We start from the raw sequence: 13,902 nt of genomic DNA, 5'->3' as shown, positions 1-13,902 counted from the left end.
ATTCTTCTATAATTATTGTAGAGTAACAATATAATCTGATAGTTAGAACCATATTGTGGGAAATAGAGTTTAAAAGGAGGCCCAAAGAAAGAAAGGTGCTGATTAACTAGAGGAGATATAGTAAGATCAGCAGTTCAGTGAGGATGTGGAAGTCTTTTGTGTGTCAGGCCAGAGCATCTCCTGCATCATGTGAGATGCGTAGATTTCAGGGAGGGTCATTTCTAGCCAGGTAGAGGCCTCGTAAGGTAGTGGGAAGCCAGCAGAGACAGAACAGAGAAAGGGTCAGAAGCCACCAGTGTTTGTTCATGACCAGGCTGGAGGAAAATAACGCTTAGTGAAGCGAACGTGCTGGGCTCAGTGTGCAGGGCTGGGCACTGCACGCAGGGACCTGCTCACTTGGTTCCTGTCAGACTCATTCTCAGGACAGCGCTTCTTCTGTCTGAATTCTGCCTTTAGCAAGACTGGTGCACTGAGCATGTTTAAAGAGATGTTTTTAAAGGTAGCGATTTAATGCAGGTGGCCTTTCTATTTCCAGCAACACCTTCACTTTCTGAATTGCTCTTTTTCATTACTCCGGGCAGACTAAAGGGGTCGTCAGTACAGCTGTTTCTGCAGCAGTCCAGGCTGTTCGAGGCAGAGGACGAGGTGCTTTAACACGAGGAGCATTTGTTGGAGCAGCTGCTGCTACTGGCTACATAACACCAGGTAAGGCATGACACTGATATCCAATGACAAAAGATACACAGAAGAAAATGTCAATGAAATGTTCCCTTTGTGGTTCCCCTTACTTTCCAAAGTGTGCGTTGTTCTTTGTGACTCTACATGTCTGAGGCTTGTAGGTGGCATGTGAAGGGAATCTAGACATTGTGTTTACTTGCAATAAGAACCACAGATTTTCTAAGAATGAGATGCTGGCAATTCCTTTGTCAAAGTAAATCCAGTAGCTTCCAAAAACTAAAACTTCATTCCTCATGCTCAGGTTTCTGGATTACAGCATGAGCTTAATTGTAGCCTTTGGCAGTTCACATGTACTGATAGCACAGCCCTGCTGTTCAGTAGACTTGCTTCCTGGCACAGTCGACAGCACATCGCCTTATTGTTCCTGTATGTTCATATGATTATAAATATTAAAACCCAGTAATTCATTTTTAATGGCTGTTAACATTGGTTTTGGAACTGTCTTTCTGCCTGAGGAGTCATTTATGAGACACTTTAACCTGCCAGGGGCATGCTTCTTGCCAGCGTGGAATTACTCCAGAAAGAAGTTTAATTTCCCAGTCGCTGGAGTTGTTAAGCTTTTATTGGCCTTGGCCTTCACAGATTATTTCTCTTCATCCCCAGTTTTTCTCAGAAATCTCTTGCTTTCTGTAATGGACACATGCAATCACACAAGAAAAACCCCTGTAAAGTGTTCATGAACTACTGAGATACAGTAACCAAGACACATGTTACCACTCCTTCCTTTTGTCTCATTCCAGTCATGCTTAGCTCTTTGGGAAAAAAGGCTGCTGCTGTTTGCCTCTAAGTATTCAGCTGCCCTTTGTGAAACTTACTGTTGGAAATGACAATTCACTGGAATTCACAGGAGCTTTCCTGAGGTGCTGTGGTACCTGCATCAAGCATCGAGCATTTTCTAATGGAAGCTGAGGAAAATGGCTGTTCCCTGTACTTGACTGCATATGTAGTTTAGGGTATTTTTTTATCAGCAAATAGGGATGTTTGGGTCATGCCAGCTCTGACAGTGCAGACTTGAGGGCTTCAGCTGCAAGACAGTGCTAAGGAAAAGAAATACAGCATTTAACTGATGCTGAGGCTTAAGAAGGTCATGGGGAGGAGGCTTGTTCTTCAAGCCAAAATGCAGGATGTGAATGTTCTCAGCAATATTTTTATGTATCAGTGCTTGGGTTTTTTGTGGTCCTGCTTCACATCCCAGTAGGGGTCCCTCCCTGTGTGTTGGTGTGCAAACACTGATCAGTTATGGGAGGAAATGAAACCCGCTCCTTCTGTGCTTGTGTTGCAGGCTACGGAGCACCGTATGGGTACAGTACAGCCGCACCAGCTTACGGTATGTATAGCCCAGTAATTAACACATTAGAAGTGATACTGAATCTGTTGTGCCAGTCCAAATGTGGCAGTCCAAGGAGAAAGTCAAAGAGATTCAAGCTCCTAAAACCATGACAACTACACCACTTTTATGCCATAACCTTGTGGTTCTTTTTTGGTTGGAGTAGCTTTTCTGCCTATGCTTTGCCTGATTCGTGGAAGGACTGCTTGTTCTAATTGCCTGTTCCCTTTCATACTGAAATTGAAGTAGTTCTCTTACTTTTTACAGCCAATCTGTGCTCCATTCAAAGACTACCGAAGGGCCTATTTCAGCATCTCTGTCCTGTGTTTACATAAATGGCATTACAGTAGCACTGGCAAAATGTTTGTCCCCAGGTGGCTTGTGGACAAAGCTCCCTTAAATGCCATCAACTCCATAAAGTTTATTTGTATATACCCCCACCCCGATGCCCCTGCAGGCTAAAACACTGCTGCTTGGGACAAGCAGAATGGGTTCTGTGTAGTTTGTTCTGTCAGCCATCCAGCCACAAGGAAGCTAGGATGTGGTTATTCATCACAATGCTTTTTACCAAGAACCACAGCGATACTAGGCTGGCAAAGCACTGCCTTCATCCAGACTATCAGAGAGCTATGAGGAAGGGTTTTTCTTAACTCAGCTTCTCCCTCCCCACTGGCTGTTCTTATGCTGGACTAACAATGCACACTTCTAACCGGCCCTTTTGGTTACTTTGAATGAGGTTTATGTGGCAATGGGAGCAAAGTCGTTTGGAGTCAGTGATACGTCCTGGCACACGGAGCAAGCCCTCTTGTGCAGGGACTGGGGGAAGCCCAGGATGTTTCCAGGCCTGCATTTTTCATATGGAAAACTAAGCCTGCAATTTGCTATCAATTTTCTGGCTTCTGTAGCATTTGGAGTACTGGTTCCTCTCAAATTTGTATAGTTTGGTCAACACCAACTCCCCTGATAGCATTATAAAAGTTAAAAATACTTTGAAACATAGATTTCTTGACTTTATTTTAGAGGTCTGAGCTATAAACAGGGGAGGAATGCTGCTGCTTTACTGAAAATGTTCACTGTGCTTGTCTAGGACCAATGGGTCCTACTGCACGCTGCTGCAGTGGGAAGGTAAGGGAGAACAGCCCCAGGGGCTGTGCTCACAGTGGGGGATTCTCCTTTCCAAAGTGAAGTTGACTTGTAGAACTCCTGCCCTACGGGCTGGGCAAGTGCTGTGACAGAACAGCAGCTGACAGTAGGGCTACCCCACTCAGCATTCTCTTGTGTTGCATTACACAAAGAACAACTACATGTTTTCTCAAGGAAAAATGAAAGGGCTTACTAAAATGAGTAAGATGATTTAGGGCGAAGATAAGGTATATCTGCATGTGTGTGTTTTTACAAGCAGCTATACAGAGTGATGTAAGAGGAACACAATTGTTACCAACTCTCCTTATAGCTTTTTGTGCCTTTCTCATTCATTCTGTTCTGTGTTTTTTCTCATGATGCCTATTTTGGGAGCTGGATTTTTATCACTTAGCTGTGTATGTGACATATCACTGACTTCAAAGCATTGTGGAATTGAATGCCCCCATTTTTCACATAAAGAGTTTCTGTTTTTAATGTCCTATGATTGTGATGCGAAGTCCTGGGATAATGCTTTTTGGCTGTAAGGTAAACTTGTCTCTTTGCCTTTGTAAGCTGTTGCATGTTGGGAAACTTCACTTTGATCATCTGGTGCTCTGGAATACCTGCTGTTGCTGCTTTGTGATTTCTAAATGGACACATAGGTTGAATACTAGAATTTAAATAGGCAAGATTTAAAAAACCAAATCACCATTTAATTATGCAGAAGTCTGCGAGGCCACAAGAACTCTCTAATAATAATGAAATCAGGCAGATATTAATCTTTCCAGATTTGCCACTTCAATACAGGAGAGGAAATGCAGATTAATGAAGCAGATGCAGCATTTACTGTAGGTGCTTGATTTCTGGCTGACCTACCTGGATGCTTATCAGAACTGCTGAACAGTTTCCCTGTGAGTTTGCTTTTACACACAGCAGTGCCTGTCTAGATTACCTGCATTTGTAACTGACCTGTGATATTAGCTCAGAACATAGGAGGAGATAGTAGAGTTTAGTTATCATAATGATTATGAAGCAGAGCTTCAAGTCCAACTGCATGCTCTGCTTTTGAGAGTATTGCTTATTTAAATATTACCAAACACCAGGACAAAAGCAAAGGTTAAGCTAACCATCTGTTTGAAATAGTGCCAGTGTCAAAGTGTTTCTGTTTGTGGGACTCTGCACCCTAAAACCACATTGATTGACTGATCTGGAAAAGGTTAATGAGAACACAACTGTACACTCTTATCTGACTTTCTTGGATCACTGAACTTATTTGGAGTCCTTTCCCTTTCTTTTCTCTGTAGGTTTACCCAAGAGAATGGTTCTGTTACCAGTTATGAAATTCCCAACTTATCCTGTTCCCCACTACTCATTCTTTTAGCAAATGGCAGAAGCTAATTCCCACTGATTGAACAACACAGTACAGTACAGAATGTTAGAAGAAAAAAAGCCTTTTTATCCTGTTTTCTTTGAACACATACTTGAGCAAAGTCATTTGTAAAGAAACATCTTTTTCCTACTTTTTGATTTTAACAAAATGCAAATTTAGTTCTCTAAAACTTGAAAAAAACAATGTTCTGTGAAATGTTACCTCATATTCAAATAACTTATACCAGCCTTCTGTTATAGGGAAGAACTAGAAGCTTAAATCTTACGTTTTAAATGAAGTATCCGATTATGTAAAATTAAATTTGTGAAGGATGTATAGAATATAAAACACTGATCACAAATAAACTGTTTTGTTGTAACACGAGAGTACTGCCTGTTTCCTCATGCAGTCACACAGATCCAGTTAATGACTGTACTTGTGGTAGGGTCATTAAATGCAGGGCAGAGTTCTTTAACAAATAAAAATAGAATAAAAAAACCCAAACCAAACCTCCACAATAGCAACTTTTCAGTTAACATTTAACTTTGTAAATACTATGGTGTGTAATAAACTTAGTAAAACATGGGCTAAAATATTGTTTTATCTTATTTTTTATAGTTAAGCATCAGTACCTGAGTTTCCTTTATAATCTTTAGATCAGCAAACTTTAACTGTGATTTCAGGCACAGTCTTAATTATCCGAGAAGGCTTTTCACTTGCACACACTGCAAAACAAGCAGAACAAAGGGAATTAAGCTCAGACTGTCTCTGCATTAGGTCGCATTCTGTGAAACAAGCACTAAACAAAGGAAGTTCCCACAAAAGAACTCTTGTACGTAATTCCAGGGACACACAGTTCAGTCCGTATTGCCCAGAGAAAGGACAACAATAATGTTACAATCAGGTTTTTCAGAGCTCAAAAGCTGCTTTTTTCCATTATTTTCTGTTTTTTAAAAAAATCCGAAAAAAAAGAAAAAACAAATTGCACTTGTTCTTGTGGCCTTCTTCACTTTACGATTGTCTGCCCACCCTTGATTTTTCCATCCACCATTTCTACAGAAAGCATTTTAGTTGTCAATCTTGTATTAAAACAAAGGCATCTCCTTTTCCCCCTTACATTTATAAGAATCTAAAGCAGCAACAAGGTCCCCATGAAAACTTGCTATTTAATTGTCCCAGTTCTTGTTGAGTGCTGCTGTGAAAAGTGACACACTTCAGCCATAGGCCAGTACTTTCTAAGAGCTGGTGCTCAAACCGAAAGACTCTGCTTCCCACCAAGGAGTGTGTGTTCCTGTCTGGAATTCCAGGACAGGTACCAACTCCGGGCTCTCTCCACCTGTTGTAGAGTTCTGCATAAACTCTGTGGGCTCTAACGAGGGATTCGAGTGGTCTTTATTAAGGTATCACCCCACAACATCAGCAGCGTTGTTGGTTGCACTTCTCAGGCCTCGCCTGTTGCTTTTCCGTAGGTTTGCTTTAGTTCATGCTCCTTTAAGGAATGCCTTCACACACTGGTTCTCTAACAGATGCTACTGCCGAGGCAGGGGGAGCTTTATAGATCAAGAGGGTGTTAAAAGCAGAGCTTAAAGTAGTGTAAAGTTCCTTCTCCCCTACACCCCCATTAGAGGGAAAGAAACAGTAGAAAAGCTTAAGGGGCAGCTTGTGCAATAGGCTGCTTTTCTGAGAATTAACTGAAGTACTTGTGCAGAGGAACGGGTTTGTATCTGAAATGGGTTTCCTTCTGCTGGAGCTCTCGCTTTCATTTGGTGTTGGTGGTACTTTAATAAAAAACGCAGCTCTATTGGCATGTGGTGGCAGCTGTTGTGCCACCAGCCCCAGGTAGTGCCGACACGGAGCAGGGCCTGGGGGGACGCGGTCAAATTGAGCAGTGCTCAGAAATCACCATGTACTTTTGCTGGCCTATGGATGAAAGGAAGCCATCACGGAGCAGAAAAAGCATGGCTGATAAGAGCCCATTTTTGTTAATCAAATATTCATTAAAGGAATTTTTCCTGTGCACACATTCTTTTCTCCCCACCCCTCTTCTGGAGTTCCCCTGATTGGCAACCATTTGTAGTTTCTTTTTTCCTTTTTTTTTAATCCCCCAGATTTGTTAAATTTCAAACCAAATCTTCTCTGAACCAATTCTATACAATGAACAGTCATCAGCCAAACGACTTGTTCCAATTTCAGAAACAAGGAGGGCGCTATGCTCTTTTCCAACATGATGGCAGTCATTTTCGATGATTTATAGAAGTCATTCTTTATTTTTTGTCATTTGTTGGGAGTTACTAACCACATTGTAAACTTGCCCCCTTGCTGCATATTTTACATTTCTCTGCTTTACTGAAATATGAATGAGCTGTCAGTTCTTTGTTTAGAAAGTGGTAATCTTGGAAGTGGTAGATGTTTCAATACCTTCAAAGAATTCAAAGTGCCCATTTTACAATGAAAATTCCACTTGCAGCTGAAAGAGCAGAGAAATTTAAATGGAGCTTCAGCTTCAGCTTCAGCCAGTCTCTTGGAAATTAACGTGGAGTTTTTGCTTCTCTGCTCTTCTCCCACTGTAGGTGGTTTTTTCATTGACAGTCCCTATTGCCAGCCTCTCAGCATCGCACCTTTTATTATTCACTTGGGCCCTCAAGATTTCTTCTCTGACTTCTAGAACCATCAGGTTGTGTGGCTCGAAATGGCATTTTGTACATGTCTTAAAAGCAAGAACAAACGTGGCTCGTTTTGAGGTTTCTCAACTTCAGACATGGAATCTGAGCTTTTTTCCTTTTTTTTTTTTTTTTAAAGTGTTTTTTCTCACTTCTTGAACTTTGTTCCATTTAATGAAAAGCAATACTTACTCCAAGCCACAGTCCTTTCTTTGGGTACATAGCAATAGATGTGTATATACTGCTGGGTATCTCTTTACAATAGAAGGGAAAGACTGGTGTGTTTGGGGGGGGAGGGAACCAAACACCAAACCAAGAACAGACCTTGCCGAGTGCCTGCTTGAAGCAGAATCCTGCGTTTGCTTTTGCTACTGAAGTACTTCAGAATTTTAATACTAGAACTGTATTTGCATGTTTCCTATAAAGATTGCTACAAGGACTTGCAATGGGCACTCTGCAGCAGTAGTGCTTTTTACCATTGCACATGTCAGCAGACATGAAATGTAGCAAAAAGGCAGGAGAAAAAAATAGAATATATATTTTTTCCAAAATCGAATTAAAATGATATATTCTCTCTCTCTCTTCCCCACATCATTAATATGAGGCACAAAAAGGGTAGGCCTGAACATGACTTTCAAATGGGTTGCTTTTGTGTCTCTTAAAATCATCACCAAATGATAGGAAAATACAGTATCTGGTAAACAGCCAGTTCAGAAAACTTCTGCTCTAAATTTATTTAGGTTTTTTCTTCTTAAGTGTTTGTATGTTGGTATTTTGGGACTGTGAATCAGCAATAACTGAAAGGTGAATGTTTTTAAATGGTATTGGAACATATATATGTTGCAGCTTAAGACTTCTAAGCAGTTTTCAGCAGGTTAATACCACTTTATTCTCATTCTCTCCGGACCTTCATAGCCATATGCACTTGTATAAAATAAGCAGAAATGTAGTGACTCTAAGCTGAGATCGTGATATAAAGGTAAGAGATTTTATTTTCAGCTTAAAGAATATTTTTATTGTGTTTTTCCTAAAAATCTCCTATACCTGTGACAATCTTGTATATGGCACGTGTTTATTATGTCTTGTTTAACTAAATGTTTGAACAGGTAATATCTAGGTCTGAATGCCAACTTTGTCTTTTTTCAAGGCCACTTCAAATACTCCCATTTAGTTAGAAAATATTACTTATTACTTTTAAAAAATTGATTTTATTAACAGACTGTTCTCCTTCAAGTATTTTTCTCTTGTGTAGCATAAAAAGCTGTATTGCTACTGCTGTGTCAGGCACTGCACTCCTTGCATACCTGTGGAAAACACTGGGTAGATACCAAAGCCACGGCCATGGCCTGCACTGAATCCACCCCCTGGTTATAGGTATGTGGAATGAAAATTAGAAGTGGCATGTGTGATACTATCTAACTAACAAGGAGAGAAATTAATTCCCTAAACTACTAGAGCTAACCTCCAAATAAAGAATGAAAGACTTTGATGATACTGCAGTTAAAATCTGCAGAGATCAAATGACATTAGGCCAAATTAATCCATGAAGCAGCCAGGTTTGCTTTCCTCCTGTGGGCGCAGTGGGAGGAGAGGAAGGCAGGCAGGCGGTGATTGCACTCGGCATGAATCATTTGCTGAGCCGTGGTTCTAAAGCTAGAAATCAGGATACAGCCATCCATAAATAACTGTGTTCGGTTCTGTAATAAATGTTTTAACAAGTATTTTACTTGGATTAAAATGGGTTTGGATTATGACCTATATGGTGCACACTCTATGTGTTTTACAGTAGTTTTAAAATACTGTTTTTTAATTTGCCTTTATATAACCTTCTGTTATGCAAAGTTGCACAGTGCAGTGCTGCACCACTGCAGTACCTGAAGTTGCTGGAAACAACTTTTTTTATATAAGAATGGTTTAATAAAAAAGCAAAAGGGAGGGAGTTGGTGATGCTGCATTAGCATTTTAGGGTCTCAGTTCAGAGATTAAAGTGTCTGAAACATCCGACTGATCACAGTTTATACTGATATAAAGCAAGAACACATTTGTTATAAATTAAGTAGTAGTCTATCAGGCCCGAAGCTTCTTGTTTTGCATCAAAATGTAACAGCAAAAATAAACTGTATTTCATTTCGCTATTGAAACGTCAGATCACTAAATAATTGCATGTGTAGGTTTATCCATAACTCAGGGTATGTCTGGATAGAATTCATAAGCTGATATAGAAAGTAGTTGTTAAGTATTGTTAGCTTTGCTGCTGTGGGCAGAAACCTGACCTTGCAGGTGGCCCATGAGTTGGCACCCATGGGACCACATCACCATTTGGTTACATTTGCAGCTGCAACTGATGAGCCATCAGAATGTCCTTCCTGCTCTGTGGGGCAGGTTTTCATCTGCTGTTATCTTCAAGGTGCAAACCTGGGTCTTGGGCTGAAGCTCACTTAAAATTCAGCCCATTCTTCCAGCCTGTCAGGCTAAGCTGTCCTGATTGTGGAGCAGCAGGCTGCTCCAGCTTCTTCAGCAGACAGGAGTTTAGATGCGTCAGGGCAATGTAAGGTGCACTATAACGAACTTCTCTCAAGTACTCCTTTCCTAGCTTAACTGATGTTAGTCTGACAAGCACTGTCCAGTTCAAGGACTGATGATTAAAATGTCTTGCTGGCTCTTATTTGATCTACTTCTTTGTGGCTTGTACAGCTTGTGGCAGCTTAATCCATTTGTATTGGTTTCCATCAGAACTGCTTTGACTGTGAATTTCTGTATTTTCTGTCATCACCCTTTTAGCTCTTACAGTCCAAAGTATTCCACTCTGCTGCTTTCATATTCTCTCTTTGTCGTATCTTCTGCTAGAATCAGTGATAAGCTCGTAAGGTGCAGGATTTCCTCAGAACCTGTCTCACTGAAAATAGAACTTGAGCAAAACATTCCCATATTGAAGTGTCATGGATGCAGGCTCCGTAAGTGCCAAAGAGCTTGTTGGCATGGGAGAGAGCAGTTAAATTCTGACAGCAGGTTTTAATCTAACTGAAATACCAAGCTATTATCGGATGAGTAATTTGGGTAACGTCTGCTTGATCAATATTGCAATAAGCACTGTTTTGCTAAGGCAGAACTAGAACTCCTTTCTTTTGCATAATACTTGCAAGTTTCCTTTTTGAAGCCTTCTCACAGGAGCATGGTCTGAAGTGCCTTTTCTGTGAGATCAGAGGTCTGGTTTATGGCTACTAAGTTCTGTATGTCTGGATATACCCAACAGGCAAATATGTAAACCTGGCTCTGTATGCTTGGTGCAGCTGCTAGTGTCACTGCCTATTTTGTAGCACCTTCTTAGCGAAGCAGAAATGCTATTTTATAGTTTGAATTTCTGGTTCATGTTAAAGAGTTCTGGAAAAGTTTCTTTCAATTAGTACATATATAAATAGGACAGCAGGGAAAGTCTGCATGTACACTGCCCACCTTCACTCTAGTTTTAGCTAGCCAGATGACAGCATGTATTTTGGGAAATGGTGTCTGGCACTTAAAGGATGAAAAGAAGCTAGAGATTTACAATAACAAATTGACCTGTTTAATGTATTGTCTGTACTGGAGGTGAATGGCATTTCCGCTCACTTTGAAAGAACAATTGTGAGTTCCAGTGGTCTGCTGTGTTAACACTAAGGACAGTGACGTTGTTTACACAACAGGGAGATGAAATACAGCCTGTTCCACTGTTACAATAGCATCTGTTTGCCATTAGCCATGCTTGCATAGAAAACGCACAGTCAGGCAGGTACATGCTTTCTCTTTCTACCAGTTTGTGTTTCATGGACCACATGTGTGATGTATGTCAAACCAGCCTACTGCACTGTCTGATGGGGTCTGAAGTGCCCCAGCTGGACAGCAGGTCTCAGGCCCATCTTCCCACCAGATAATTTAATCCCAGTTGAACTCTTATACCATTGTAGCACTGGTGTGAGAGCAGCATTGGTATGACCTTGTTGTGAGATCATATATTCTAGAAGCAGTCTTTTCCTTTGTTTTGAAATAGGTGAAAGCTAGACAGACATACTGTTTAGGAATTAGTCAGCACGACTTGAGAGGACACCTAGTGCTATTGTACACAGCGTACACGTCAGCTGGTAGCTCCTCTCCAAAAGTGCACAGTTCTGCAAGGAGTTGGCACCTCCATTTCACCAGCTGCAGGGTCAAAACTTGAGTTTTAAACAGCAGTCTTTACAGATGGGAACGCTTAAGTACTGTGTGCTGCTAACCATACCTCAGCAGTTTCCCCCCCCAGTGGGTGTCATCTTCCCAGATGCAACCATGAATTTTGAAGAAATAAGGTACTTGATAAAATGGGACTTTAATCTCACTTTGCCCTATGAGATTTCTCCAGGCATGTTTCTATCTACGTAAGGTTTTAAAGGCAACCAGATTGACTTGGAGAGCTTGGTTAGCTGAAAGCATGGTATGTGATCCTTCCTGCCATCGTGCCCTCTCGCTTGCTGTCTTAAGCACACATTCAGGAGCTGGAACATGGTGACCCAATTCCTGGGCATTGTGCCAGCTGGATGGAGGGAGGCCAGCCTGTACTCATGAAGGGAATGTGTAACATCCAGCCTCTGTTGCCCAAGCGAATTCTGTTGGACACAGTGCACAGTCCAACCCTCACAAAGGCAATTTAGTGCCTGGGTAGGTGGCTCCTAATCTGTCTAATTTGCTGTCATGTAGCCAATGTGAGCTAATGAGATGATTCAGCAATTGTCATGGCTCCCACTTAATGTGCTGTAAACCTGCTACTGTGACTTCCACTGCAGCTAAATACCTCTGCTTCTGTGAATGCTGTTCTCCTTCACTGCCTTTCTGATCACCTTCTAACACCCAGTAAATAAGTGTTTCTATATTCTTAAAAACCTTTAATCAAAAGCTTCGGAGAAACAAGTTTTCCTACAAATATTTCAACTTACTCATGTGCCAAGGGACTACTTCTACTCATCTACAAAGATCTGTGAAAACTACTCTGGTATGTCTGATCTCTGGAGACTAGGAGTCTTTCTTTGAGAACACTCGCCTTCTGGTAGGAAAAAAAGATTTAAAGTGTATCTCACTCAATAAAGACTGTGCCCTGTAGCCACTGAAAGAACTTAACTGGGGAAAAGTGTACAAATCTAATGTTATTTGAGGTTTTTTTCTTTCAATTAACTATTGAGAAAAATTTTTCTGACCACAAGTTCCTTTCAGTATTAGGAAACAGAAAATGAAAGAAGAGTAGCACGATCTAGGAAAAAAAAAAATCTGTTTGCTGGCTTGTGACTCTGGGACATCAATCTCCTGGCACTTCCAAAACTCTGAGATAGCAATAAATATGAGCAGCTCTAACCTACCATCCCTGATCCAGTCCCAGCAATGTCCTGAGAGAGTGTCCCTTGCTTCACCTGCAGTTCTGCATCTGCACTTCTGAGAGCCCCACAGATCATCATAGTCTAGACATGGGACTCCCAGACATCTCTCCAGAACTGTATAAATGAAGAACAATACAGTATTTCGGTCTTTACTCAGACAAAATTGCAGGCTTCCCTCTGCCTCTTGCTTTGTAGGCTAAGATACAATCACTCAGTATTAGAACTGCTCCTGCTTAGCTAATTTCTCTGTAGACAGTTGCCTGTGACTTAAGGGAGAAATACGTCCCAGCTTCAGATGAGTTCCCAGTCACAGAAGCAGCTTACAGAACTGGCTACTATTTCCAGTGGCTCTGGGAAACAGCACAAGAATTCTGCTGCAGTGGGTTCTTTTGGCTACACGATGAGTTCAGATTGTTATTCACAGTTGTGAAGCTGACTAAGACTTCTCTCGGGCATCAAAAGAATGAAAATGAGCTCTCTGCTGGACTCACTGAGGAGTTCTGTTAAGAACAGTTGTACTGTCTCAAAAAACAGTAACTCAGCTAGAATGCTCAGGACACAGACCCTCTTGGGCTTCCTGCTGAATATATCTACTGAAAAATGAGATGCTTTATTGACTTGTTTAAAGCAAAGCAAAGGGATACTGTAGATCCATCTCTTGTCTAAGGTATATGACATAGCTTACTGGTTTCATCCTTCTGTTATAGCACATCTGCCTGTTCCTCTAGCCTAGGGTCTTTTAGAAGATGGTGCTTTTTCTGCTAGGCCTGTCTGACACGGTATAGGCAATGCAATGCCTTACTAGAAGTATCTGTGAGAGTTATGTAAAAGAAAAATTCATCACACTGTACAGTTTAAATTCAGTAAAGTAGTTTCTTCCTCCAGTTCTTGTGGCTCCATGAACCATTCAGACCACGTTTACCTTCACGTGAATGTCCCAGAGTGCTGTGTGGAGATGTGCAGTTCAAAAGCAAATTTCTTACTTTGGATGTTATTTTATCTCGTATTTGGTGCCTTAACTCTCTACAATCTAAGGTTGTATATACTGTACCACAGGTAGTTTAATGGTTGTGCTTTAAAAGAACCCCCTCAAGCCTAGTCTACAGCAACTGTGCAAAGACTGAAGCTTTCTCAGGAGGAAAGTTCTCTGCCACATTTAATTAATAATCCATTGGTAAACAAGTTGCAAGAACCACAGATTAAGACTCTTTATCTGATTTCCAACTTTAAAGGTTTGTGGCAATAAGATAATTAAAGGTGCAGTCTCTTCTATGCTCTGTAAGTAAACACCAACAAAACGTAAAATAG

At 41.0% G+C, this 13,902-nt stretch overlaps 1 protein-coding gene across 11 annotated transcripts in view; it reads left to right on the top strand.

Moving 5' to 3' along the window:
- STRBP (spermatid perinuclear RNA binding protein) overlaps positions 1–13,478 on the top strand; it is a 61,322-nt gene extending 47,844 nt beyond the window's left edge. For 4 of the 11 annotated variants that reach the window (XM_061352560.1, XM_061352559.1, XM_061352561.1 and 1 more), the window contains exons 16-17: positions 582–705; positions 2,021–2,511. In XM_061352560.1, the coding sequence (XP_061208544.1) occupies positions 582–705; positions 2,021–2,178 (282 nt within the window). In that variant the 3' untranslated portion in view covers positions 2,179–2,511. The other 7 variants (XM_061352570.1, XM_061352564.1, XM_061352563.1 and 4 more) reach the window with 4 other exon arrangements.
- The last annotated feature ends 424 nt before the right edge of the window (positions 13,479–13,902 follow it).

Source organism: Neopsephotus bourkii, unplaced genomic scaffold, assembly GCF_033783945.1.
Source record: "Neopsephotus bourkii isolate Nb327-2 ecotype Australia unplaced genomic scaffold, CSIRO-AGI_Nbou_v1 NB_659, whole genome shotgun sequence".
Classification (NCBI taxonomy): Eukaryota; Metazoa; Chordata; class Aves; order Psittaciformes; family Psittacidae; genus Neopsephotus; species Neopsephotus bourkii.
This window is presented reverse-complemented; position numbering and strand designations above follow the sequence as displayed.